This window comes from Protopterus annectens, chromosome 2.part1 (assembly GCF_019279795.1).
Source record: "Protopterus annectens isolate FY-2018-M chromosome 2.part1, PAN1.0, whole genome shotgun sequence".
In the NCBI taxonomy this organism is placed as follows: domain Eukaryota; kingdom Metazoa; phylum Chordata; order Ceratodontiformes; family Protopteridae; genus Protopterus; species Protopterus annectens.
This window is the reverse complement of record NC_056729.1, coordinates 956,085,772-956,110,075: the sequence shown is the minus strand read 5'-3', so window position 1 is coordinate 956,110,075 and position 24,304 is coordinate 956,085,772. Positions and strand designations below refer to the sequence as shown.

The following is a 24,304-nucleotide window of genomic DNA, read 5'->3' as shown; positions in this document are numbered from 1 at the left end:
GATGGATTGTGATGGCTGAAATGACATTTGATAGAGCCGACAGAGATTTTATAAGTAGGGCAATAGTAGCATGCATTCCTTGATATAATAATAGGGTTCATTAGGAAATTATATGAAGGGTCCATGTCAAGAATTAAAGTGAGGGAGTTCCTTTCTATTAAGCCTTGTTTGAGCAGAGGATCCAAGCAGGGGGTGTCCTCTTTCCCTTTTGTTATTTGCTTTGTAATTGGAGGCATTGGCAAAGAAAATATGGCACTTACAAATTCAAACACAGCTTGTGTGGTAATCAAAAAAGCTATCTTTATTCACAGATGATACTGTTTTGTTAAGGACATTTCAGTGTTGTGGAACATTCTGAGACCGTTCCCAATCTTTTCATGATATAAAATAAATGAAGATAAAACAAAGGCTGTAGCTAGAAACTAATGTGAGAGTGCATGCACTGGTTCAGCAATACCTGTATCTATGGGGACATGATATGTTGAAGTATTTAGACATATGGATTAAACAGTGTTCTATTAGGGATGGTAGGGACATGTGGAAATACACTAAAAAGATAATACAGAACTTGAAAAGATGGAGGCTGCTAATTATGGATATGGATAGTGATACAATGATACAATTAAAATGTTTCAAGTCCCTTTAGTATTATACACAGATAATGCATATTTTCATCAATCAGATGTGAAGTTGTAGACTATAATTAAGAAAGAGTTGAAGGAATTTTGATTTGGAGGGGAAAAAGGTAAAAATTAAGTGGGTTAAATTGTTTCTCCTCATAGAACAAGGTGGTTGACACCTTTCCGATTTGAAAAAATAGTTACATAGTTAAAGCTCATATTCATAATACAAGTAGAAAGTTACAAATCTAAATGGGAAGGCACGGTGATGAAATGGAGTTCAAAAATAAGACCAGAGTAGTATTCTGGATGCAGTCCCATGAGGAAATAACCATACAGAATGTTATATTTATAAAGTAGGCGAAAGTATTCTAAGAACTAAGACCACACAAGAATGGAAAAAGGAGCTTTTACTCATAGGAATGACTGCAAGTAGGGGCATAGAAAATAGGCAAGAGGGAAATGGAATTTATTGGAGAATTAAGAGAAGGAACCAAGGTATTGGAACAAATAAAGTTAGAGGGGAAAGTAACAGAGTGGGATGAGACTCAGCAGAAGTTTGGACTGTAGGATAGAGACTGCCTTCCCTACCAGTGACTGATAACAGAGCATAAGCAAAGAGAAAGGGATAGGGAAGCACTATGTGAAAGATAAGCTCTGGTTGAAATTTTAGTTGTGTCTAGAATAGAAGCTGTTGTTAAATAAGGGATAATTAGTCAAATATATACAATACTACATGATAACTATAAGGATCAGTCGGAAGATATTAGAAAAGACATTGGAGAAGCAATAGACAGTGGAACAAAAATGATATTTGTCTACCTTCCAAGTACACAACAATGTCTAGAAGTTTATGATTTTTGCATGGAAGTGTTTGCATTTGTATACCCCCAACAAACTCCGGGAATTTTTTTCTCAGGTAGATACCAATTGCTTGAGAAAAGTTGAGGTAATTTGGGAGTTTGCTTTTCTGAATGTTACCAGCTGTCAGATTTTAAAAATCCGTTACAGAGTACTTTTGTCTGAACTGTTAGGAAAGCAAATAATTGTAAATAAGGAAAGGATTGTTTTGAGCAGAAGTGTTGAATATTTTAAATGAGATAAAATAATTGGAGGTGGAATCTTTAGAAATGTATAGCAGCAAATTGCATAGAAGTAAATTAAATTAATGGGAGTAATACATGCAGAATAATGATCAGGAGGAGGAGGAGGAGTGAAATTTAGGGGAAAGCAGGACTTGGGCAGTATATGTAATATTGGAGTAAATTATTGTTAAAAAGAAAACAAATGTATAAAACAGAAAACTAATGAAAACTATGTACAACTTTTTTTTTCTTTTCTATAACCATATGTGTACCTACAGTATGTAATTGTTAAAACTGTGTGAATTTAGTATCTGCGTTAATAAAACAAAATGAGTTGGCTCTGGATGATTATCACTGTTGAAGTGACACTCCGACCCAATTGGAAAAAGTGTTATATATAGATGGATAGATGTTACATTAAAATAGAACCAATGCTATATATTGAACGGATGATCTGTAAAACTTTTTGCTGTTATTTGCTTAGGGTAAGAAATGGTTTGGAGATGATGGAAAAATTATTGCTCTGCCAATTCCAATCAAGCAGTCTTTTACCAGGCCATCAATATTTTCACTAGAGGAAGACATTGACTCTGCATTGGAAACTGTGTTCCGAAAGGTAATTTTTGATGCATACATTTTGTTACTGTTTGTGAACTGTATACTCTAAAATAAAATGCATTGTACTGTACATATGTTATAGCAATGCACAGGTACATTTTTTCTGCTTTTTATCTTTCAGGCACTGTGTAGTAATTTCTTTGTGAAATTTTGTAGTCTAAATGGAGCTGGCTTCTTTGTTATTTGAACTGTTATACAAGTATTGGACGGCGCAGTGGTGCAACGGGTAGCATTGTCGCCTCACAGCAAGAGGTTCTCCATTTCGATTCTCGGCTGGGGTGCCTTCTGTGCGGAGTCTGCATGTCCTCCCTGCGTTCGTGTGGGTTTCCTCTGGGTGCTCCAGTTTCCTCCCACATTACAAAGATGTGCATCTGGAGCCTTTCTCCCCGGGCCTCCACTGAAAATTGGCTTTGTTCCAAGTCGGACTTTCCCGGTTAACAAATGTTAAATAAATAAATAAAATATTTTAGTGAAGTTTTGTGCAAACTTTGTACTTATGCAATTTCCTTGACACTAAGTTGTAATTATTCTTGGCATCTAAGAAGAATCTTTGACTCTAAACTTTATATTACAGAAGAATTAGGCACTGGTTATTTATTTATTGCATTTGTTGACCGGGAAGGTCCACTGGGCCAGAGAGTGCCCATTTTCAGTGGTGGCCCAGGGAGAAAAGCTCCACAGAGATAAAACTTAAAAACAATACAATGCTTACAGTGTGATAGAAGACAAGGTAACAGACATATGAGATAAACTGCTAAAGCATACAAGCATACAATACATTCAAAGTAATAAAAACACATGGATCAAATATGACAGATTAAACTGCCTTAGCTTCAGGCCACAGTGCAGTATGATCAATTTGATAAGAATCCATACAACAGTTGTTCCAAGTTAGACTGACAGTCCCATATAGTAGTTGGCACTGAGATAGAGTCAGTAGTGGTGTCAAATATCAAGGGGGCAAAGAGAGGGTTTAATTGTTCAGGAGAAGGTAAAGTTGAAGGTACTGGAGGTGGGGGGTGGCAGGAGAGGAAGGAAAGGTGGGAGAAGAGGAAGGGAAGAGACAGCAGTCAGGTTATGGGTTGTGAAGTGTTAGCACAGGGGCATTGCCAGTGGGAGGAGAGGTGATGTTTCAAAGATTTTTTAAAGATACATGTATTACTAGTTGATCTAAGGGAGGGAGGGAGAGAGTTCCACAGTTTAGCAGTGGAAAAGAAGTGGAGCCATTGTCCAACGGACAGGTTGGGTTTATCTACCTGTAGGAGCATCTGGCTTTCTGATCAGAGGGGCCTGTTAGGATGGTATGGAGTAAATAGGTTAGAAAGGGCTGGGCAACTGGAAGGATTGTGTATTAGTTTACGAGCAGTAGTTAGTTGAATATATGTCAGATGGTGAGGTAGTTCTAGCCAGTTCAGAAGTCTAAGAGAGGAACAGTGGTGCGATAAGAGATTACTGTTGGTAACAAATGTTACTGTTTTGTTGTAGCATGAGTGCAGTTTCGATTTAAGACTGTCCTGAATATTGGTGAAAAGAGGAGCTCCATAGAGGAGAAGGGAGCAGAAAAGAGGAGGCAAGGGCTAGTTTGGAAGAATAATTGAGGAATGTTTTGTGTAGGTATAGCATGCCCAATTTCTGGTGTGCTTTTTTAATGTTGTGGATGTGCATGTCGAAAGTTAGGTGTTTATCTAGAGTAACACCTAGAAGTTTGGTATGTGTGGCTATGTCTATGGAGGTGTTGTCCTGGGAGGGGATAGTGAAAGTGTCTTTGCTTATGGTGCAGGATTTCTTTGAGCTAAATAGCATGAGTTTATTTTTTTTAGGATTTAATGCTAAATGGTTGTTAGCCATCCATGTTTCAGTTGTGCTGAGGGTTGCTTGGGTGAGTTGTTGGAGTTTGTGTGGGGAGTTGGCAGTACAGATGATAGCAGAATCATCTGCATATTGGATGACTGTTCCTTGAGTGAGAATAGAATGGAAGTCATTAATGAAAATGCTGAAAAGTAGTGGGCCTAAGATGGACCCTTGGGGAACACCTGTGGAAGGTGGTAAGGAAAGGAGAGGTAGAGTTTAGCCATTTTGTAACTTGTTGCCTGTCTGATAGGTAGTTGGAAACCAGTGTAAAGTAGAAGGAGAGATACCACTGTTGAATAGTTTTCTAAGAAGGAGTGGATGAGTGATAGTATCAAAGGCTTTGGAGAGGTCGAAAAATAAAGAAGAGGCAAGTTTTCTGGTATCACGAGCCTGATTGATAGTGTCCGCAGAAGGAGTTAAGAGCTGTAGTGGTACTGTGCCCTTGTCTAAAGCCATGTTGGGTTGGAGATAGTATGTTGTTGTCAAGTAGGTAGCTAAGGAGCTGGCTGTGGATCCATTTCTCAAGGATTTATGAGATGGGAGAAAGGATGGCAATGGGCCGAAAGTTGGAGATATCTATGTTTCCACCCTTATGGAGTGGGAGAATAAATGCCTTTTTCCAGATGGAAGGAACATACGACTCTTGTATGGCTTTAAGAAGTATGCTGATGGAGTATGCAGTAGAATCTGCAGCTTTTTGTAGGAAATCTGGGGCCAGGCTGTCAGGGGCATTTGTGCAAGGTTTCAATTTCAGAAGCATTTTCTTTACTATGGCTGTGGAAATAGGGACTAGAGAGAAGTTGGGGGAATGGTCAGGGGAGCTATTAGTGGTTATATTTTGTAGCTTAACTGCAGCTAGCCAGCGATATGTTTTAAATGTTGATATTAGCATAAAACCAATGTTTATTTAAAATGTGATAGTCTTGTAGATAATATAAAGTAATGCATTTCAACCTTATGTTTCCTGACCAGGCTGTTACTGGTAGATTTTACTTTAGCATTTAGACATCAGGGTATGTTTTGTTTTTATAACTATATTATGGTTGGCTACTAATCTTAAACTTCTACTTTTATATAAGTAGAATGTTCTTCTGTTATTTAAAATTAATTTTGGTGAAGTTAAAACTTGTAACAAAAATACATTACTCATGACTTTATCATAAAGTAGGTAATCGTTTTGATGATTCATGGAAACTGATGTTTATTTGATCCAGTAGTGATTCCATAGCTTCTAGTATGACTCATCGGGTTACATCTGGAAGAGGCTAAAACTGGGCAAAATAACCAGCCATAACATCATCCAAATGAAAACTGAAAAAAAAATTTAATATTTTTTAATGCAGTGGGGATGGCACTACACTACACCCCCAGCCTTAAGTTTTTATTTTATTTATTATTTGTTTACCAGGGTAGAGAACTAATCCTGATGGACCATTCTCAGATTCCGCCCAGGAGAGTTAAAAAGCAAGTAGAAAATGAACAGTACAAATATTCTTCAAATATAAGAGACAAATATAAATTTAAGATACAAATCTAAGAAAGGAACAAACAACATAATGTTTTGACAGCAGACTCTATCATCAGAAGATTGATGACTATTTTAAACGTGTATTAAATCACAATTTAAACAATAGAAAAGAAAATAAATCATAGTAGCATTTTTCATTGTTATTTTCATTTGGTATACATTTTATTTTCATTTAGTATGCATTTATATTTTCTGCTTAACTGTTATTATTCACTCCAGCATCACATACACCTCTCAGTTCTTGCCTTCTCTTAATCCTTATTCCTTCTCCTGCACATTATATATTACAAAAATCATTCTCACAAATAATATTTTCTATGCAGTTTGCTCCTTCAGTTTTCAAAAGATCCCAAGTCCAGCTTTTTCATCTTCTTTTTAATATTTAGTACTTCAGTTACAGTTGGTTTAGATTTTGATTTCCATTTTATAGCAATTACTTTTTTGGAATCCAATAGTATTAAACTTAGTAAAGCTTCTCTATGTCTAGGTCATTCAGATTCTATGTCAAAGCTCAAAAGATTAATTTCCTTAGTTACAACCATTAGCTTCCCCAACATTTCTGACAAAGTACTCTGTAGGTATTTTTTTTAAATCTGCCAACTCGTTACATTCCAAAAAAAAAAAAATTCCCAAATGTTCCCAATTACCTCTCTTTCCCATTGTACCACAGCATTTACTATCTACTTGAGGAAAAATTCTCTGAAGTCTGCTTGAAATGCAAAATGAGTACGCAAACACTTCCAATCAAAAATCGTAAACCTTCTGGACTTTGCTACATAATTGTGAGCCATACAGATGTCCTCCCAGCATTCCTTTCTAAATTGTCTTTCCAGTCTGTCTTCCCATTCTTTTCTAAACTCCTCTGACTGGTTGTTATAGTTATCATGCAGTATTTTATGTGCCCTACTAATTATCATTTTTAACAGCAGCTTCTGTTTTAGATTCAACTAATATATATATATATATACGAGAAATATCTATGAGAGTTGGTCTTTATGGGATCATAGGAGGTTACTAAGCTATTGGCCCTGAGGCCCTTATAAGCCTAGCCAAGAGTTTAGCCCATGTTTAGACAAGTCAGCACCCGGTGTCCCTGAAAAAATAATTACACCTGCCAAGTTTTGAACCCAGGACCCTGTCAACTACAGCATAGTGCATTAGCCCATTAGGCCACTCAACTCTTTCCCCCTTTCCTTTCCTATTTGCTGTACTTGTTTATCATTTCCTGGTAGGGAAGGCAATTTCTAACCGGGAGTCCAAACTTCAGTTTGGTCTCATTCCACTCTGTTACCTTTCCTTCCCTTCCCTAGTTATTTTCTCCTGATATCTTGGTTCTTTTGCAAATTCCAGCCCTGTCTTGCCTGTTTTCTCTACCCCTACTTGCAGTTATCCAGCTTATCCCTACTATTAAAATCTGCCAGTTCCATTCCCATGTTGGCTTAGTTTACAAGATGACTGACTTAAAAACTAAAAATAGTGGTGCTGACTTTGTACATTCAATATGTACATTATTTATATCCCCACTTTCTTTTCTTTTCTCATTTACCCATAACTTAATAAAACCGTACAAGAACACCAACACCATGATTGCATGTACACAAGTGTGGGAGAAATCTCCAAAAAGAAAAGAATCACCTGGAATGCCTGCTTAGAAGCTACAGCTGCAGTGATATATGTAAAGAGTGATCAGGAAGTTCAACTTTGAGTTAAGCTTGAACAGTTGGCATCTCATTTAGCTTAATCCGAATAGGGTACAAGGAAGATGATTCCGTGTAGGTACCATTGTAGTTTCCTTTGTAAATTTCTTTAGAAAAGTATGAATATATGGGGTTGGATGAAGATTAAATAATTAATTTTCACTGATGATTTAGGAGTTCACCTTCATAAGTGAGTTTTTTAGAGGTGGAGTTTTATTCTGGTCATTATTGCTGTGAGTTTTTGGTTTGTAGGTAAGTACTAACCTAACTGCCTCTGGGCCATTTTAAGCCTATTTATTATTCTTTTCAAAGGTGAGAATCAAACCCTGTACTTTGTGTCTGTGAGGTGGGCACTTTAACCGTTATTTCAACCCTTAAACCTAGATATTAATTAACCCATGGGAAACATGAACCCACAGTTCCCAGGTTCCACTCTTTTTCCTTTTTGTCTCTTCACATTTCAACTGTCTATGACAGAATGGGAGCCAAGGACTTGACAAGTGGGTGGTTTCACAGTATCTCAAAATGTCAGCACTGTGAATGACATCCGATCAGCAGAATTATAAGCATTAACTGAAAATCGTGCATCCCAGTCTTCCCATCTCATTTTGCAGAGTAGTTCAGGTAGTTTTTTAATTGCTTAGTTTCAATGTATAGTCTTAACTCTGCTTTGGCTGATAAAAGATTATTAGAACATGAAGCACATTGTATTATTTTGTTTTCAGTAGGCTGATCTGAGATGGCAGCATCCTGGCAACTGCTGAGATCTGAATGAAAAAGAGAAGTGCTTCTTAATGATTTCAGATGAGGGATATGTATCTTCTTAATGAAGAAATCTGAACGAAAATGTTTTGTGCTATTGCTTGCAGTGTTTTTTTATAGTCACACGTGGAACCAATTTATATTTCCTGTTTAATCTGGCTTTGTAGCCCTGAGGGATGGAATCTTGACTGTGATCCTTGTATGATTAGTGGCCCCAGCACTGAATAATCTAGGCAGAAAGAGGGAAGAGTGAAGGGGCATAGCCCACTTACCTCTCCCAGGGTAAGGAGGGGTTTGCACAATTAGAGGCACATAGGACAGAAAGCTTTCCCTGGGGAAGACTGGGGTAACTATTACTGCAGGTGGGTGAAGGAGGAGGCAGGGCTATTGAAGGCAACTCTCCTTGAAGAAGTGAGGGGAATGTCCTTTGTAGGCAGACCATTGCATGTTCCTCCCTGCTATTATGCTAGGTACATGCTTGTTGGAGATGGGAATGGATGATGACAGCTTCCTGGATGATTACCACTCTTGTTTGGCTCTCACCCAGCCAAGAGCGGCTTTAGGTCAACTGATGCCCTAGGCAAAAGGACTCCATGGTGCCCCCCACCGTGCCACCTGCTGTCCCCATCCTGGTCTACCTACACCAAATAAATACTGGAAAAGCACCCCTAGTCAAGCGGCACTGTAAGCGGCCACCTAGTTGGCCTATGCCTAAGGCCACCTATGCACCCAGCAATGGGAGTAAATGATCTAATAGAACAAGAAAGGATCTGATGGTCAGCAGGCAGTAGGAGCAAAGATTCGGAAAAAAAGAAAAACATTTTCTTGTCTAGTGCTTGCCGTAGTGCCATAATATGTAGCTATGGTTGTCATTGTTTGAGCAGGACACTGATGGGTTTAAATTGTTGTCCTTTCACTCACATTGTGTGTAAGTGAGACAGGAAATGTCCTGGGTCGTCTTCTCTCAAAGTAGTGTTCTCCTTCTGTTAAAAAAAAAAAAAAAAAAAAAAAAAAAAAAAAAAAGCAACTAATTGTCACCATTCACAGCCACTATCAATTTGTGCTCAAGCACTGAAGAAACTTCTCCTCCAGAAGTTAACTGCCTGTGCTAAATTTTCATATTTTCTTTTATTTTTTAGTCATGAATATGCATTTAGTCTAAATCCTTTAGACCAGCAGTGGATTTGCTCTCCATTAGGTTTGGCTGCTGAGGTGCATACAGTACAGTGGGGACAGGGGGTTAATGGTACCACAGCGGGAAGAGATGGTTGTAAAGTAGCTGTGAACCAGTTTCCTTGAAAGAGAGTCAATTAAACTGCAAGAAGAAAAGAGCGAGTAAGGAAAGAAACATGGTGTCATCCATTGCCACCCTGCAGTAACATTTAAATCCAGAAAAGATTTATTTTTGCCTTAGCCTGAGCTACTCCCAAGCATTCCAAACTTGAGATGGGAGTTTCTGTGTGTGGTGTGCTGTTGTGTTTTCACTTAGAGTCAGGAAGCCTGTGTAACAGCAGAGCTTAAAGAGGACCCTTCTGAAGGACATTTCATTGTAATCTGGAGGACTTGGAGTCTAAAAGTAGTCTGGTCAGTAAGTGGCAGTTTAAAAGACTGCCTGAATAGTATCCTGCATTTCTTTACATTATTGGTGGTAGTGGTGGTGGGTTGAATGCAGAGTTTGTTTGCAAGTAGTTTTGGTAACGTTTTATTGCTGTAATCAGCACTGGTCTGGCAACTTTAGGTGGACTATACAACCCAAGTGTAGCTATTTTCTACCAAAATTATCTGCATGAAATTTTTAAATTGTGAAAGTCTCAGTTATGTAAACAGTCTTATGTATATTGGAAGGTAAAGATGGTGAGATTTTCTTTTCCATTAGACTATATATGTTGACTCTATGTATATGTGCATATTTGTAAAATAAATATATGTATATAAATTAACTTCGAAAAGTGTTAGACTTAATATGTCAGTAGAAAATAAAATATAAATGAAAAAAAAAAAACTCCTAGTCATGAATGATATATTTTTACATAGGCTCAGAATTATATCAGGATAAAACATACTAACAATGCAACCAAAGTAATATTGGAATATGCTTTTTAAGATGACTGCACACTGCTCAGTGGCTTAATTTCAGCTCTCCCAGTGTGAAAGCAAAAACTGCGAAATCTGAGAAAAAGTGCCAGTGAAACTGTCACCTTGGGTAAAATTAAGATGTTCATCATATTGATTGGTGCTGCAGTAGCCTTAGTTACATGGGGTATATGCCAAGGATATAATGGCCATTCAGCTTCCAAAACTTCAGGGCACCTTCCGCGTATCTAAACTGTTGGACAGCTTGACCTGAGTTGACTAAATGACAAGTTTGGTTGCAAAGCGCTTCAGAGCTTTCCTGTCACTGAAGAGGATGCTCCTCTGAGGCTTTTGAAGGATAGACGGTCAGCTTGTGATTTCCCTTGCTGGCAGATGTTTCCTTTGGAGAAAACAACCTTCTGTTTTTTTTTTTTATATTTACTGATGTTTTATTACTTGTTCAGGAAGGTTATTTTAAAACTAGGAGTGTTGTGTTTAATGGACTGTTTCAAGATTGTAATGTACTTTAAAACAGAGCACTCATTTTTTTGTGTAAGTTAAAAAGTAGTGTTATCTAACTGAAACCATATCTTCAGTGGAGAAATTGCATTTCTCCTTGGTGTAAGGTTGGGGTGGTGTTTAAAAGTGCTTTTTACTGTTTTTCTGACAAAAAAGGTAAATTTTGTGGACTGGTAGTTTACTGGCATTTGCTACTCCTCTTCATTGAGAAAGCGGCACCATTTTTGGCTTAACCTTGGAACAGATTACTGGTCCCACACTCAGTCCTTCCAGCCACAAAAAAAAAAAGTTAAGCAAATAGTCTTTGCCACAGTAACAGGCTAGCAATTTGCCTCAGTTGCAAGTGGCTGACTTTGTTGTGACCATTTGTTGTACCTCAGACCACTCACCCTTACCCTGGATCCCTCTGGTGTAGCACCAACAGTGACTATGGACTAGGAGTTAGCCATATCCTCTGTGGCTGTTGAGTCCCTCAGTGAGCAAGGAAGAGCCACTGTTATTCTTCTTCTTTGGAGAAGGAACAGGGAAGGTTTCCTTGTTGTGTCAGAATGCTGTGCCCATCCCTGAGGAAGCAGCTGTTGTAATTAGTAACACGGTTGGCCCCATTTTTCCTGTCAGAGAAAAAGAAAACCCATATGTATCTAATCCTCATCATATTTTAAATAAGAGTAGTTTACCGGGTCTGGCTTAGAGTTTAGTTCAGGCTATTGATCCTTGTTGTAAAGTAGTTTCTGGTGGAAGAAAGATCAAATCCTTTTTTCCTGCATAGATTCAAGATTTACAATCTAAACAGGAAGATACAGGGGTGGATTCAGGGTTTTCTTCAGATTTCTGATTCAGACTCAGAGAAGAGCTCAGTTTTTGATTCTCCATGTGGGGCTTTCTCTGTCTCTGTGACTATTGCAAAAATGTGCTAGTGTTTTCCATGGGAGAACACACACATTTCTCAGTCCCTTAGAAAATACTGTAAGTTGTTACTGAAGGATTTTTCTGGAATATACACCCATTCTTCCTGTTCTGTCAGCTTTCGAGGATGTGTCTGTGTGTTACTGCCTGTGGTTTTCCTGTTAGTCAGCTAGCTACCCCTAAAAAGGCAGATAGGAAGTATAAAGCTCCTCAGACTTTTAACATTTTTATACACTGTTACAAAACTTAACCCAGCAGCTATAACATTAGTTGATCCCACTCCTACTAAGCAATCATTAATTTCCAGTCCTACTCTTTCTGACAAAGGACTGGAAAATTAAAAGGTATGGGGAAATAGTGCATGCTTCTGCAATTTTGGTTTTCAAATTTTTGAATTGTTTTGACAAATTGTGAAATTATGAGGAATGTTTTATCTGCAGTTTCTTGTATGAAAAAAAGTGCTTTAAATGACTTAGTTTCTTCTATTGCACAGGTCACTATTCATTGTTTGCAATGTGCATGACTCTACTTCCTCCAGAGCATGGCCACTGGAACTGTTTGCAAGACTGCATTCTAAGAACCTTGCAGATGATGTTAAAATGGGATTTTAAATTCTCCATTGGATACAGATTTAATGTTTGCTCCTTCTGCCGCAGAGGTGGTCAAAAAGTGGGATGGAAGAGGTAAGATGGTCCAGGGAATCTGCTAAGATTTTACAGCCCTCCTTTTCCAAATTGTCCAAGGGATTTTCTTTCTTTCTTTCTTTCTCCTCTGCCAATTTTGGCTGAATACAGAATAAATGGTCTCAACAGAATTCAGGTAAACAGACATTTAAGAAGAAATGGCAAGGGAGTTCCAAAAAGAAGTCTCTAACCTCCCAAAACCAAGGACAGTCCAGTATGTCTGAATGACTCTTCAAGAGACCTTGTGACCCACTTCCACCCTGGCCCCCTTTTTCTTCCAGAAAGTCTTTATCTCCATTTTTCTGTTTGGTAATAGATTGCTTCAGACAAATGGGTTGTAAATATCTTTCATCGAGGTTACAGATGGCAGTGGGAGGAATTTTCTCTTTTCCGGGGGTCACTCCTCATCCTCCAGATCAGACTCTCTTGTTTTCTTCTGTTCTTCATCACATGCTGTCCCAAAGAGCAATAGAACTGGTTCCTCCTTCCCAGGTGGGGAAGGGTATTTATTCAAGGATGTTCCTAGTGCCAAAGAAAGAAAATGCTTAGAAACCAGTTATAGCTCTTTCTTGCCTAAACCTGTTTGCAGTAATGCTCTAATTCAAATTGATGTCACTACACAACCTGTTACCTCGTCTTCCTCTTTCAAGATTCCTGGTAACACTAGACTTAAAAGATGTTTATCATCACATCTCTGTTCATCCATCTTCAGAAGTTTCTTAAGGTTTTGTGTGTCTGGATCATATTATCAGTTTTCTTCCTTACCCTTTGGACTATCCACTGTACCAAGAGTATTCACAGTTTCAAGCCCCATTTATAGCTCATTACAGGCTGCAGTGTCTCCATTTGTTTCCATATTTAGATGATTTGCTTATCTTTACAAAGTCTTTTTCAAAATGCCATGAATCTGTGTGTCTCTCTCTCTCTCCATCTTGGATGAGAGATCTCTTTCACAGGCTGGGATTCCAAGAGAACATTCAAAATTCTTTATTGACTCCCTCACATGGGATTTATTCAAGGATGTTCAACTAGACACCTCAGTTCAAACAGGAAAAAATCAAATCCTTATCTAGATCTGTTTCTAAGGTTTTCCACTCAGACTTTGGTTACTGGTAGGGAATACCTCAGGATTCTGGATCTCATGCATCTATGATGCTCTTGATTTACCCCTGGCAAAATTCTACATGAGTAATATACAGTGATATCTGAAATCTCTTTGGTCCCAACATCAGCACCCTTTATCTTTTCAAATTCCATTTCTGGGGTTTTTAAGAAGAAAAATCTTTTCGTGGAGACAACAGATATCCTTAAATCCAGATCTCCCCTTTTCCCTCCTTGCTTCAAAGTGGTCAAGTCACCACAGATGCTTCAGACTTTGCTTGGGCAGCAGTGTATGGAAGAATAAAAGAGTAAGGACAGAAACAAGCACATAACATATCTAGGAGATGCTTGCCCTGATCAGGGCACTCAACTCTCTGAATCATCTTTGACCCCCTTGGAACCTCTTCAAGCAGTTTCAGACAATGCCACGGTCAGGTGGTACATAAGCAAGGGAGAACAAGATCATACCCCCTTTACAGACTAGCCATGTTAGTTTGGGGGGGTCTATATTATATCATCGAACGCTTAAAAAAGCGAACAATGAATAATCGACCCCATGTAAGTGAAAGCTTTCAATCTCAAAAGCTCAGAACAGTAAGACAAAAAAAAATTGATAGAATACATAAAGTGGGGGGGGGGGCGAAACCCCCCTAATTAAATATACCAACTCCGAGATCACACTACAGTGCCCAAAAATGGCAAAGTAATGGAAGCAGCCAAGCAAATTCTTTCCCTGGGAAAGAATTCGCTTAAAAGCTGCTTCACTATTTTGCCTTTTCGTTGTTTTAAGTTCGACCATTTGATAGAATGCGTTTTTGGTCATCTAAAAGGAACCCAGTTTGGGATGTAGCTTCACAGCACAATCTCAATCTACAGGCATCCTACGTTCCATCAAAACAAAACTGTGTGGCAGACAAGCTGAGTAAGACCTTGGAAGACCCTCATGAATGGAAACTGGTTCAGGGGGCTTGTGTAAGAAGGCCTAGAAGATGGATGATTTTCTTTTCTTTGAACAGAAATGTTCCTGTATGCTTTTTTTACCCTTTCCACCAATTTCCAGGTTACTACTGAAGAATCAGAAGTAATTCCCAAGGGTCATTGCAGTGAATCCCTTCTGGCCTAGGTAACTGTGATTCTCCCTTCTTTTGGAAATGACCAGGGGAAATTACCACAAGCTCCCTCAAAGACTGAATGTACTCACACAAGAACAGGGCTGTTTGATAGACTCCAACATCAATCATTTTCAGTTGACTGCCTCACATGGAGGATAGGGGCTTGATTCCCTTTATCCACCTGTTTTCTGAGGGTGTGCAGCAGATTCTAATGGAGTCAAGAAAGCCTGATACTAGAAAATCATACATTAGCAAATCGAAAAGGTTTTCTGTTTGGTGCCATCAACATAATCAGCATCCATTCAGGGCTACTTGTTCTATTGTTTTACAATGTTTGTGTGAGTTACTATCCTGTGACTTTTCTTATTGCTCTGTCATGGTTCATTTTTTGGCCATTTCAGCATGTTTGCCCATTGATCCTCCTCTTTCAAGGCAGTTTCATATCAAAATATTCTTGGAAAGGGTTTTGCAGAAAAGGCCTCCAAGAAAACCAGTCGCCCCTCCTTGGTATCTTAATTTTGTGTGAGAAAAGCTAACACTCCATTTTAAACAGCTAATCTGGCTGATGTGAAGTTCTCAACAAGTAAAACTGTTTTACTGATTACTCTGACCTCTGCAAGAAGGTATCTGAGTTGCAAGCTCTTATGGTGAATCCAACCATAACTCATCTTCCATAGGGACAGGTTTTCTTTGAGAACTAGTCCTTTTTTAATGCCTAAAGTGGTGTCAAACTATCCGTCTCCCCATTTATTTTACTGAACTTAAAAATAAAGGAGAAATGATACACCATACATTGGAGAGGCACAGACAACTCCGGTGCTATCTTGACAGAAATAAATCTTACAATTCTAAAGATCGGTTGTTTATTTCTTGTGAAGACAAGAAGAAGATGCAACCTTTGTCAAAACAGACTAATCTGATGATGTGAAGTTGTTTTATCTCTCCGTTCATTCTTACTGATAGGTTCAGAGCTGATCCTCGTCTCTGACTTGACCAACTGCAAAAGCTCAAGGTCTTCAACCAGCTCGAGGCCAACACCCTATCCCATGATGCACCCCAATCTTCCATCAGATCTTGTTTGCCGCTGCAACTTGATCGGACGTTCACCAGCTCTGGCCAGTGAATAACTTTCTTTTTCTGCTAAATAAGTGTTTAAATTAGTTTAGCCTGTTAGTTAATGATTTAGGTAGTTAAAGCATCAACTCATTCAGGCGAGGGACACAACCTTAAATCTCTGCAGTCAATTGGGGACTACCATCAACTCAGAAAAATCAGTCTTATCGCCATTGCAACAGATCTTTTTTATAGGAGCAGAACTAAACACAATTTCCATGATGTTAAGTCTGACTCCAGAAAGAGTTTGTCTCTCACAAAAACATATATTAGACTTGCTTCCAAGGACAAAAGCCCCAGTCTCAATGGTACTCAGATTGCTAGGATCAATGGCGGCAGAGATCATAGTCATTCCCCTCGCTCGAATGCACATGCGAGTTCTACAATGGCCCCTATTCTCTCAATGGTCCTTTCAGGAACTCCCAATGTATCACCAAGTCATCATAATGAATATATGCAAGAAGGACCTTCAATGGTGGCTGACATCTCAACAGGTAACTCGGGGTCGTCCATTCGTTCTACCCAATCCCATAGCCACAGTGACCACAGACGCTTTCTTGATAGGGTGGGGGGGCATTATCCGTGAAGAACAGCCCAAGGCAGGTGGAAGAAACATGAGGCTCATCTGCATATAAATGTTCTGGAGATGAGAGCGGTACTTCTAGAGGTTCAGTCCTTTCAAGAGGTTCAGTCCTTTCAAGACTCTTCACCTCCGGGAATAATTGCAATTCAGACAGACAATATCAGTGGTCTGGTACATAAACAAACAAGGAGGAACCAAATCTTATCCCCTGTGTCGAGAGGCCTGAGAGTATGGCAGTGGGCAAATTCCACCCAGCGCTTTCTGATAGCAACATACATCCTGGGGAGGTCCAGTGTGATAGCAGACAAGCTAAGCAGGGCAATTTATTTGCCTCATGAGTGGTCTCTAAAGAAACAAGTAGCGAAACGGATATTCCACAGGTGGGGCCAGCCTTGCTGTGATCTCTTTGCAACCCCAACAAACACGAAATGCAGCAGCTACTTTGCCCTGATCCCCCTGCCAGGGGATGCCCCAAGGGATGCACTGGCGCACAATTGGCTCCTGGGTCTCCTTTATGCCTTCCCCCCTTCCCTCTGATACCCAAAGTATTACAGAAAGCAAAGCCTCTGGGAAGGATCATAATCTTAATAGCCCCTTACTGACCTCAGCAAATTTGGTTTCACTTCCTCCAGCCTCATCTTTTGGAGGAACCCTGGATCCTGGACCCAGATCCGGATCTGCTGACCCATTCATCAGGAGCTCTTCATCCTTTACTTCATTCCCTCAAACTGACAGCTTGGCTGCTCCAATTCCAACAATAGCCAGGATTTACAACCTCTCAGCGGAGGCCCAGCATATTATAACATCCTCTCATAAATCACCCACCAGAAAGTTATATCTAAGCAAATGGAAGAGATTTTCTCTATGGGCATCTCAGAATGATGTTGATCCCTACCTAGCTCCGATCCCATCTATACTGGAATTTCTGACAAAACCTTTCTACGAAGGAGCTGCTGCAGCTGCCATCAGAGTTCAATTAGCAGCAATCTCAAACTTTCATCTTGGCTTCCAAGGTTCTAATGTCATGTCACATAGACTCTCTTAAGGGTATCATTCATTTGAGACCACCAACCACAGCTCCAGCCATGCCATAGAATCTAAATTTTGTTCTCTCCCGAATTATGTTACCTCCTTTTGAACCAGCCTCGTCCTGTCATTTGAAATTCCTCTCATGGAAGACTATATTTTTGATAGCTATTACTACTGCAATGAGGATTTCTGAGTTACAGGCCTTGACTATCAAACCTCCCTGTCTGATTTTCCATAATGACAGAGTTTCGCTCAGAACTAATCCATCCTTCTTACCAAACATTTATTCAGAGACAATCCATTGAGTTGCCTGTTTTTTTTCCTAAATACACAAATAGCATGGAACACATGCTGCACAAACTTGATGTTCATAGACAACTCCAATTTTATTTAGATAGAATGAAACAATTCAGATCAACGGATCAGCTCTTTGTTTCTTTTTCGTAGTCAAGAGAAGGTGCCCCAGTGACAAAAGTAACCTGCTCAAGATGGCTATCAGATTGCATTTCCTTAATTTATATTTCAGAGAATGCTACCTTACAACAGAAAATAAAGGCCCACTCTACTAGAGGTGTTTCAACCTCATTAGCCTTTTTTGAATGGTTACCATTAGATGCTATTTGTGCAGCAGCTACCTGGTCAAGACCTCATACCGTTATCACTCATTACAAAGTAGACAAGGCCTCCAGGGACAGGACCTCCTTTGGCTCCACAGTTCTGAGGAACATTCTTCCGTGAGCCACCTGAGAAAGATGGTGCTTGGGATGCTACGTAAGAATGAAGGCGAGATGAACAACTCACATGGAATGTTATGGCGAGTACATAACTTCTTTTTAATCTTTATTCATTCCTTACTGATGTGTATCTGTTCCATCCTTGGAGCCAAGTTGGCCTTATAACAAGCTCATGCCAGCCAAAAACCTCTTGAGCTAAGCTTTTACACACAATGCCCTTCTCCCTGTTACCTTAGATCTCATTTGACGGGTTGCCGTAAAACTGTTTCAAGCCAGCTCTCAGCTAAGTACTTTGAAAATTTTCAAATTACTTGTATTTCTAATATTTTTCTTTCCCTATTTTATCACTAACTTACCCACTCTCTTACTGTTGTTTATTGTTGTTGCTGTTTTCCTTACCGGTTAGGTAGTCTTTAAGTACCATCATTGGTATAGGCCCCTTTCTCCCCTCTACCCTTGAGGTAATTTTCTTCAAATACCATTGTTGGTATTTCCCTTTCCCCTTCTTTCTTCCTTTTCATATAAAAAAAAAATCCTTTCTATAACTTTTTCAATTATTGTTTTCTTCTGGTAGTTGATAATCTCTATAGCATCATGGGGGAAAAGAAGGAAGCTTCTGGAGTCTCTCAATGAGGACATGGACTATGATGAAGGGGAGGGGGTCCCTATGGCCACCCCCTGATAATGTCTCTTTTGGAGACATCCTTGAAATACTGAAACAGAGGGGTGACTGCAAGCCCAACAACCCCTCCTCTGAAGAGTCCATGTTCCTGCAGGCTTTTCATGCTTGACCCTCTACTTCCTGGGTGACCCCGCCTGCAGATGAGCTAGTTCAACTCATCGTGAAGTACACATGGAAGAGTCCTGATACCATTTAAGCAATCCTGCGGAGACCATACAAGATTCTATCCCCTCCTGAACAGCACCCACACTGTTCCAATGGTCTTCCAGTAGAAACAATGGTGGTGGCGGCAGCTGTCACAATGAAGGAGCTTGCTGAGGAAAGCTTGCTACCCTGGAATCCATATGCAACTCCTCCATGCATTTCATTTCCCACACCACTGAAGGAGCGCCTAGAGAAGCAGGTTCAGGTGTTGTCATGAGACGTCATGCCTGGATGTGCCTCTGTGACTTTGCGGACGCTTTCAAGTCTTCCTTTCTTAATGCTCCAGTGGCAGCTTCTTCCCTTTTTGGCCTGAAAGTTAAAGACATATTGGCCAGTTGTGAGAAGGATGGCAAGACTCTGTCTGCCATGGGCATGCATTTTTCCACCCCTCAGTGTCCCTACTCTAGGAAACAGAGGACTGGAAAGGTGTGGCACAAGAAATTGCAGGGTCCTTTCCATGACACATGTGGCGCGTATACTCCCCAGGCCAGAAGGGGGTAACTCATCTGGAAGGTGCCCCTACAAGGACAGAGGGGGGTCTGTGTAACCAGGGCTCCAGAGATTCTTTCTCTGGACAACCCTATCAGCGCTCCTGAGGAGCGGCCCAATTGCTTTCCTCTGGAAGCAGTCGCGGGACGGTTTTCCTTGCACCATTCTTCCTGGCTAACAATAACAGCAGATTTATGGGTGCAACGGATCATAACCAGAGGATATCATATCCCATTCAATCTTTATCCAAAGTCATCAAGCCAAATTCCTGACGTTCCATCCCAGTCAAAGGGAAACAGCAGCGCTAGAAATTCAAAAGCTGCTTCAAAAAAGAGTCATCCAGACGGTCCCGCCAGACCAGATAGGATCCGGATTCTACTCAAGATTCTTTTTAGAGCCAAAAAAGACAGGGAACTGGAGACTAATTCTGGATCTCAGCATCCTAAACAAATTTGTCAAACAGGAATAATTCAGGATTGTCACGGTTCAGTCAATCCTTCCGTTTTTGGAGAAAGATGATTGGATGTGCTCAATAGATGTTCAGGACACGTATTACTACATAAAAATGGACAAACACTCCAGAAGATTTCTTCCCTTCCATCTAGGAGCCAATCACTTTCAATTCTGTGTGCTGCCCTTCGGACACTCTACAGCCCCTAGAGTGTTCACCAAGTGCATGGCAGTGGTAACAGCTCACTTGAGACTACAAGGATTCCGGGTGTTTCTGTATTTAGACGATTGGCTCCTCACCACCCCCACCAAGCATCTACTGGAGATAGCCCTAAACTGCACTCTCAAACTAACAGAATCTCTGGGAATCTCAATAAACTGGGGAAACTGCAACTTCATTCCCTCTCGGACCTTGGAGTTTGTAGGGGCAAATTTCAATGCACATGCTTGCCTAGTCTCTCTTCCGGACCACAGATTACACAGGATAAGATCCCAAATCCTGGTGATACTCTGTCAAAATCTAGTCCCAGCTCAGGCAGTTCTTCAAATCGTGGGTTCCATGGCAGCGTCAATTACCATAGTGCCCTTGGCAAGACTACATATGAAATTCTCCTGTGGCTTCTTCTAACACAGTAGTACCCCTAACAACATCCTTTGTCTTTTCAAATATCTATAACTCAACAATGCAAACAGGATTTAATGTTGTGGATGAAGCCAGATGAAGGACTGTGGAGTTTCCCCTTTTGCCCACAACAGCCCAGGGCCACAGTGACTATGGACACTTCCCTGATAGAGTGGGGGAGGGGCTTTACCAAGGGAAGACAGTCCAAGGTACCTGGTCAGACATAGAGGCTAATCTGCATATCAGTGACCTAGAACTGGGGACAGTGCTTCTAGTGTTGCAAGCATTTCAAGCCATCCTTCTATTAGGGACAATTGCTATTCAGTCAGACAACATGTCAGTAGTGTGGTACATCAGTAAACAAGGGGGAACCAAGTCCTACCCATTGTGTTGAGAGGCCATGAGAATTTGGCATTAGGCAATAGATTCCATCTGCTTTCTAACTGCAACACATATTCCCGGGAGTTCTAACGTGATTGCAGCCAAACTGAGTAGATGTATCCTACTGGCTCATGAGTGGTCCCTCAGTCCAATACTGGCAAAGATCTTCAGCCGCTGGGGCCAGCCTTGTTATGACCTTTTCGCTTATCCAGCAAATAACAAATGCAGCAGCTACTTTGCCCTAATTCCCCCCGCAGGGGTAGTCCCCAAGGGATGGTCTGATACACGATTAGCCCACAGGACTTCTGTATGCTTTTCCTCCCTTTCTCCTGATTCCCCAAGTTTTAAAGAAAGCCCTTCATCTGAGAAGCAGAAAAATCCTCATTGCCCCCTACTGGCTATGACAAGTTTGTTTTCCCTTCCTCTGGCCTCACCAAGTATATCAACCTTGGATTCTGGATGTAACTCCAGAATTGATCTTGCACCCTCAAGGGTTGACTCACCCAAACATATCCAGTCTCAAGCTGAGTGATTGGTCCACTTACAGTAATCGCCAGGCAGAATAATCTTACCTCCCCAGTGCATAATATCCTTCTGGCATTGCATGAACCATCCATCAGGAAAATCTATCTCAGCAAGTGGAAGAGGTTCCTTATTTGGTCCCGACAAAGACAACTAAACCCCTCTACAGCCCCTGTTAGTGTGGTTTTGGATTATCTTGCAAGTCTTCTTCACCATCAGAGTACATTTAGCTGCTATCTCAAACTTTCATAATGGATTCCAAGACTCATCACTAATCCCCCATCATCTCTGCAAAACTTTCCTAAAATGGGTCTCCCATAACAGACCACCCTTCAGGGAACTCTTTGATCCTTGGAATTCAACACTAGTACTACAGTCCCTCACGATCGCCTTTTGAACCTGCGACTTAAAGTTCCTGTCCTGGAAATCACTATTTTTGGTAGCTGTCACATCAGCTAGACACATTTCTGAGCTTCAGGCCTTGTGTATTAAATGCCCTTACATGGTATTTCATAAGGGCAGAGTATCACTCTGGACTAATCCTTCCTTTCTGACAAAGGTTATTTCAGAATTGACAATTAACCAAACGATTGACCTACCAGTCTTTTTCCCCAGCTACTCAAACAAAGGAGAATACTGTCTTCATTTGCTGGATGTGCATAGGCAAGTACATTTTTACCTGGACAGAACTAAGTCAGTACATAAATCAGGTGAGCTATCTGTATCCTATGCAGGCCCAAAATTGGGAAAATCTGTCTGAAAAGTAACCTTGTCCAAGTGGTTGAAAAACTGTATACCCTTGGTTTACCAACGAAATAAAATTTCTCGGCAGTGCAAAGTCAGAGCACACACTACCAGGTCAGTGGCAACTTCTGTTGCTTTTCATGCAAAGGCTTCATTGGATGATATTTGTGCAGCTGCGACTTGGACTACCCCTCATACCTCCTCATTACAAATTGGATTTGGCCTCCAGGGGAAGGGCATCTTTTGGTTCAGTGGTACACAGGAACATCCTTCCATAAGGGCCTACCAGGGCTAAAAGTAGCTAGGGACTCTGTCCCATCAGTAAGGGATGAATGAAAATTAACAACATCAGATAAAGAAGTTATGTTCTTACCATAACGTTCCATCTGTGTTGTTCATCTTCATTCATTCATTACGTCCCACTCACCTTCCTCCTCCAGAGGGTCCTGGAGGATCAGATTGGGTCCTACTCCTACTTTAGGGTTTCTGCTCAGAAAAAGCCTCTGCTTTACTTATTATGGGAAAACTCTATCTGAAGTAACAGGGAGAAGGTCATTGTGGGTAAAAGCTTAGCTCAAGAGTTTTTTGGCTGGCACGAGCTTGTTATAAGGCTGACTTGGTTCCGAGGACAGAACCGACACCCATCAGTAATGAATGAATGAAGATGAACAACACAGATGGAACATTATGGTAAGAACATAGCTTTTCCAAATGGTTGTCTATGCCTTTTACCTTTTGTTAAACTCACTGTAACAAATCTATTCAAGGCAGGGTGAATGCCCATTGTACCAGGGTCTTGACTTCATTTATGCTAAAGAGAAATTAATGGAATATTTGGATAATTGCATGAGATTAGAAGACATAATTATGCCAAGGTTAGAGGAGGGTGAAGCTGGGTCGCCTAATGGTTAAGGTGTTTGCCTTACAAACACAAGGTGCAGGGTTTGAGTCTCACAAGGGATAATTGGCTAGGCTTAAAATGGCTCGCAAGTGCACTTAGCTTAGTACTAATCTATGAACCTATAATCAGTCTGTAGGGAAGTGCCCAGTAACAGATGGTGTTCCTGTGGAAGTCTGGAAGCTAGGATTGAAGAAAGTGATAAAGATCTTGAGTAGTTTGTTTAATAGTATTTTAGAGGGATGGGAAGCACCAGCCTCTTGGAAGAAAGCTGTTGTGGCTATATTACCCAAACCAGATACAGACCCATTAGACTAGCTTCATATAGATCCATTTCAATTTGAAACAATGATTATAAAGTGTTTATGTCTATACTAGCTAAAAGATTGGCAAAGGTGTTGCCAAAATTGGCAGAAATTGATCACTGTGGTTTTATGGAGGGGAGGCAAACATTTGACATTAATAGAGAAATGATCTAGAGGGAATAAAAGTGTAAGAAAATACCACTACTGTTGGTCTGTCATGATGCAGAGAAAACATTTTTTAGAGAAAGCTGGTATTCAGTGTTGGGCAATGGAAGCATTTCCATTCCCTGATACAATAATAAGGTTAATTAGGAGGATATATGAAGGATCTGAGGCTAGCATTGAAGTGGAATGGTTCCCCTCTGACAAGTTATGCCTGAACAGAGGAGCCAGGCAGGGGTGTCCTCTTTCCCCTTTGTTATTTGTATTATGGTTAAAACCACTGGCAAAGAAATAAGGGACGAAGAAATTCAAGAATATAATTGATATGGTAATCAAGAAAGTTGGATTTATTTGCAGATGATATGCTATTGTACTTGATAAATTCAGAAAAGGACAGCACATTATTAGTCAGTTGGCTATCCCCCAGGTGACATATATGGGTTTGTACCTAACCCCTTGAGTTTGTCAACAATGCCGGAGTGGGGTATTGTGTCAGATGCCTTGGCCAGGTCAAGGTAGGGAGTGTGAACAATTTTGCCATCATCCATTGCTTTGGTGACCTTCTCAAATAAGTCCACCAGGTTGAGTAGGCATGATCTGCCGTTGATGCGCCCAAACTCAATTGGGTTCAGTGTCTGGAAGTTTTGCTATGTCTCTGTTGATCATCTCCATGATAATTCTTTCCATGGCTTTACATATAAGACTAGTGAGACTTATGGGTCTGTAGTTTCCAAGGTCTGTAGATGGCTAAAGAATGCATTGTCTTTGTCCTTGGCCTGGGAGGCCAAACTTTGGCTTTGATAGACTTTATTTGTCCTCTGAGTTGTTTGT

General features: G+C 40.4%; 1 protein-coding gene across 1 annotated transcript in view; it reads left to right on the top strand.

Annotated features, from left to right (window-relative positions):
• Nucleotides 1–24,304, top strand: part of CC2D2A (coiled-coil and C2 domain containing 2A) — a 3,655,067-nt gene that overhangs the window by 660,236 nt on the left and 2,970,527 nt on the right. The window contains exon 10 of the mRNA XM_044062582.1: nt 2,190–2,321. Within this exon, the coding sequence (XP_043918517.1) occupies nt 2,190–2,321 (132 nt within the window). The remainder of the gene's footprint in view (nt 1–2,189; nt 2,322–24,304) is intronic.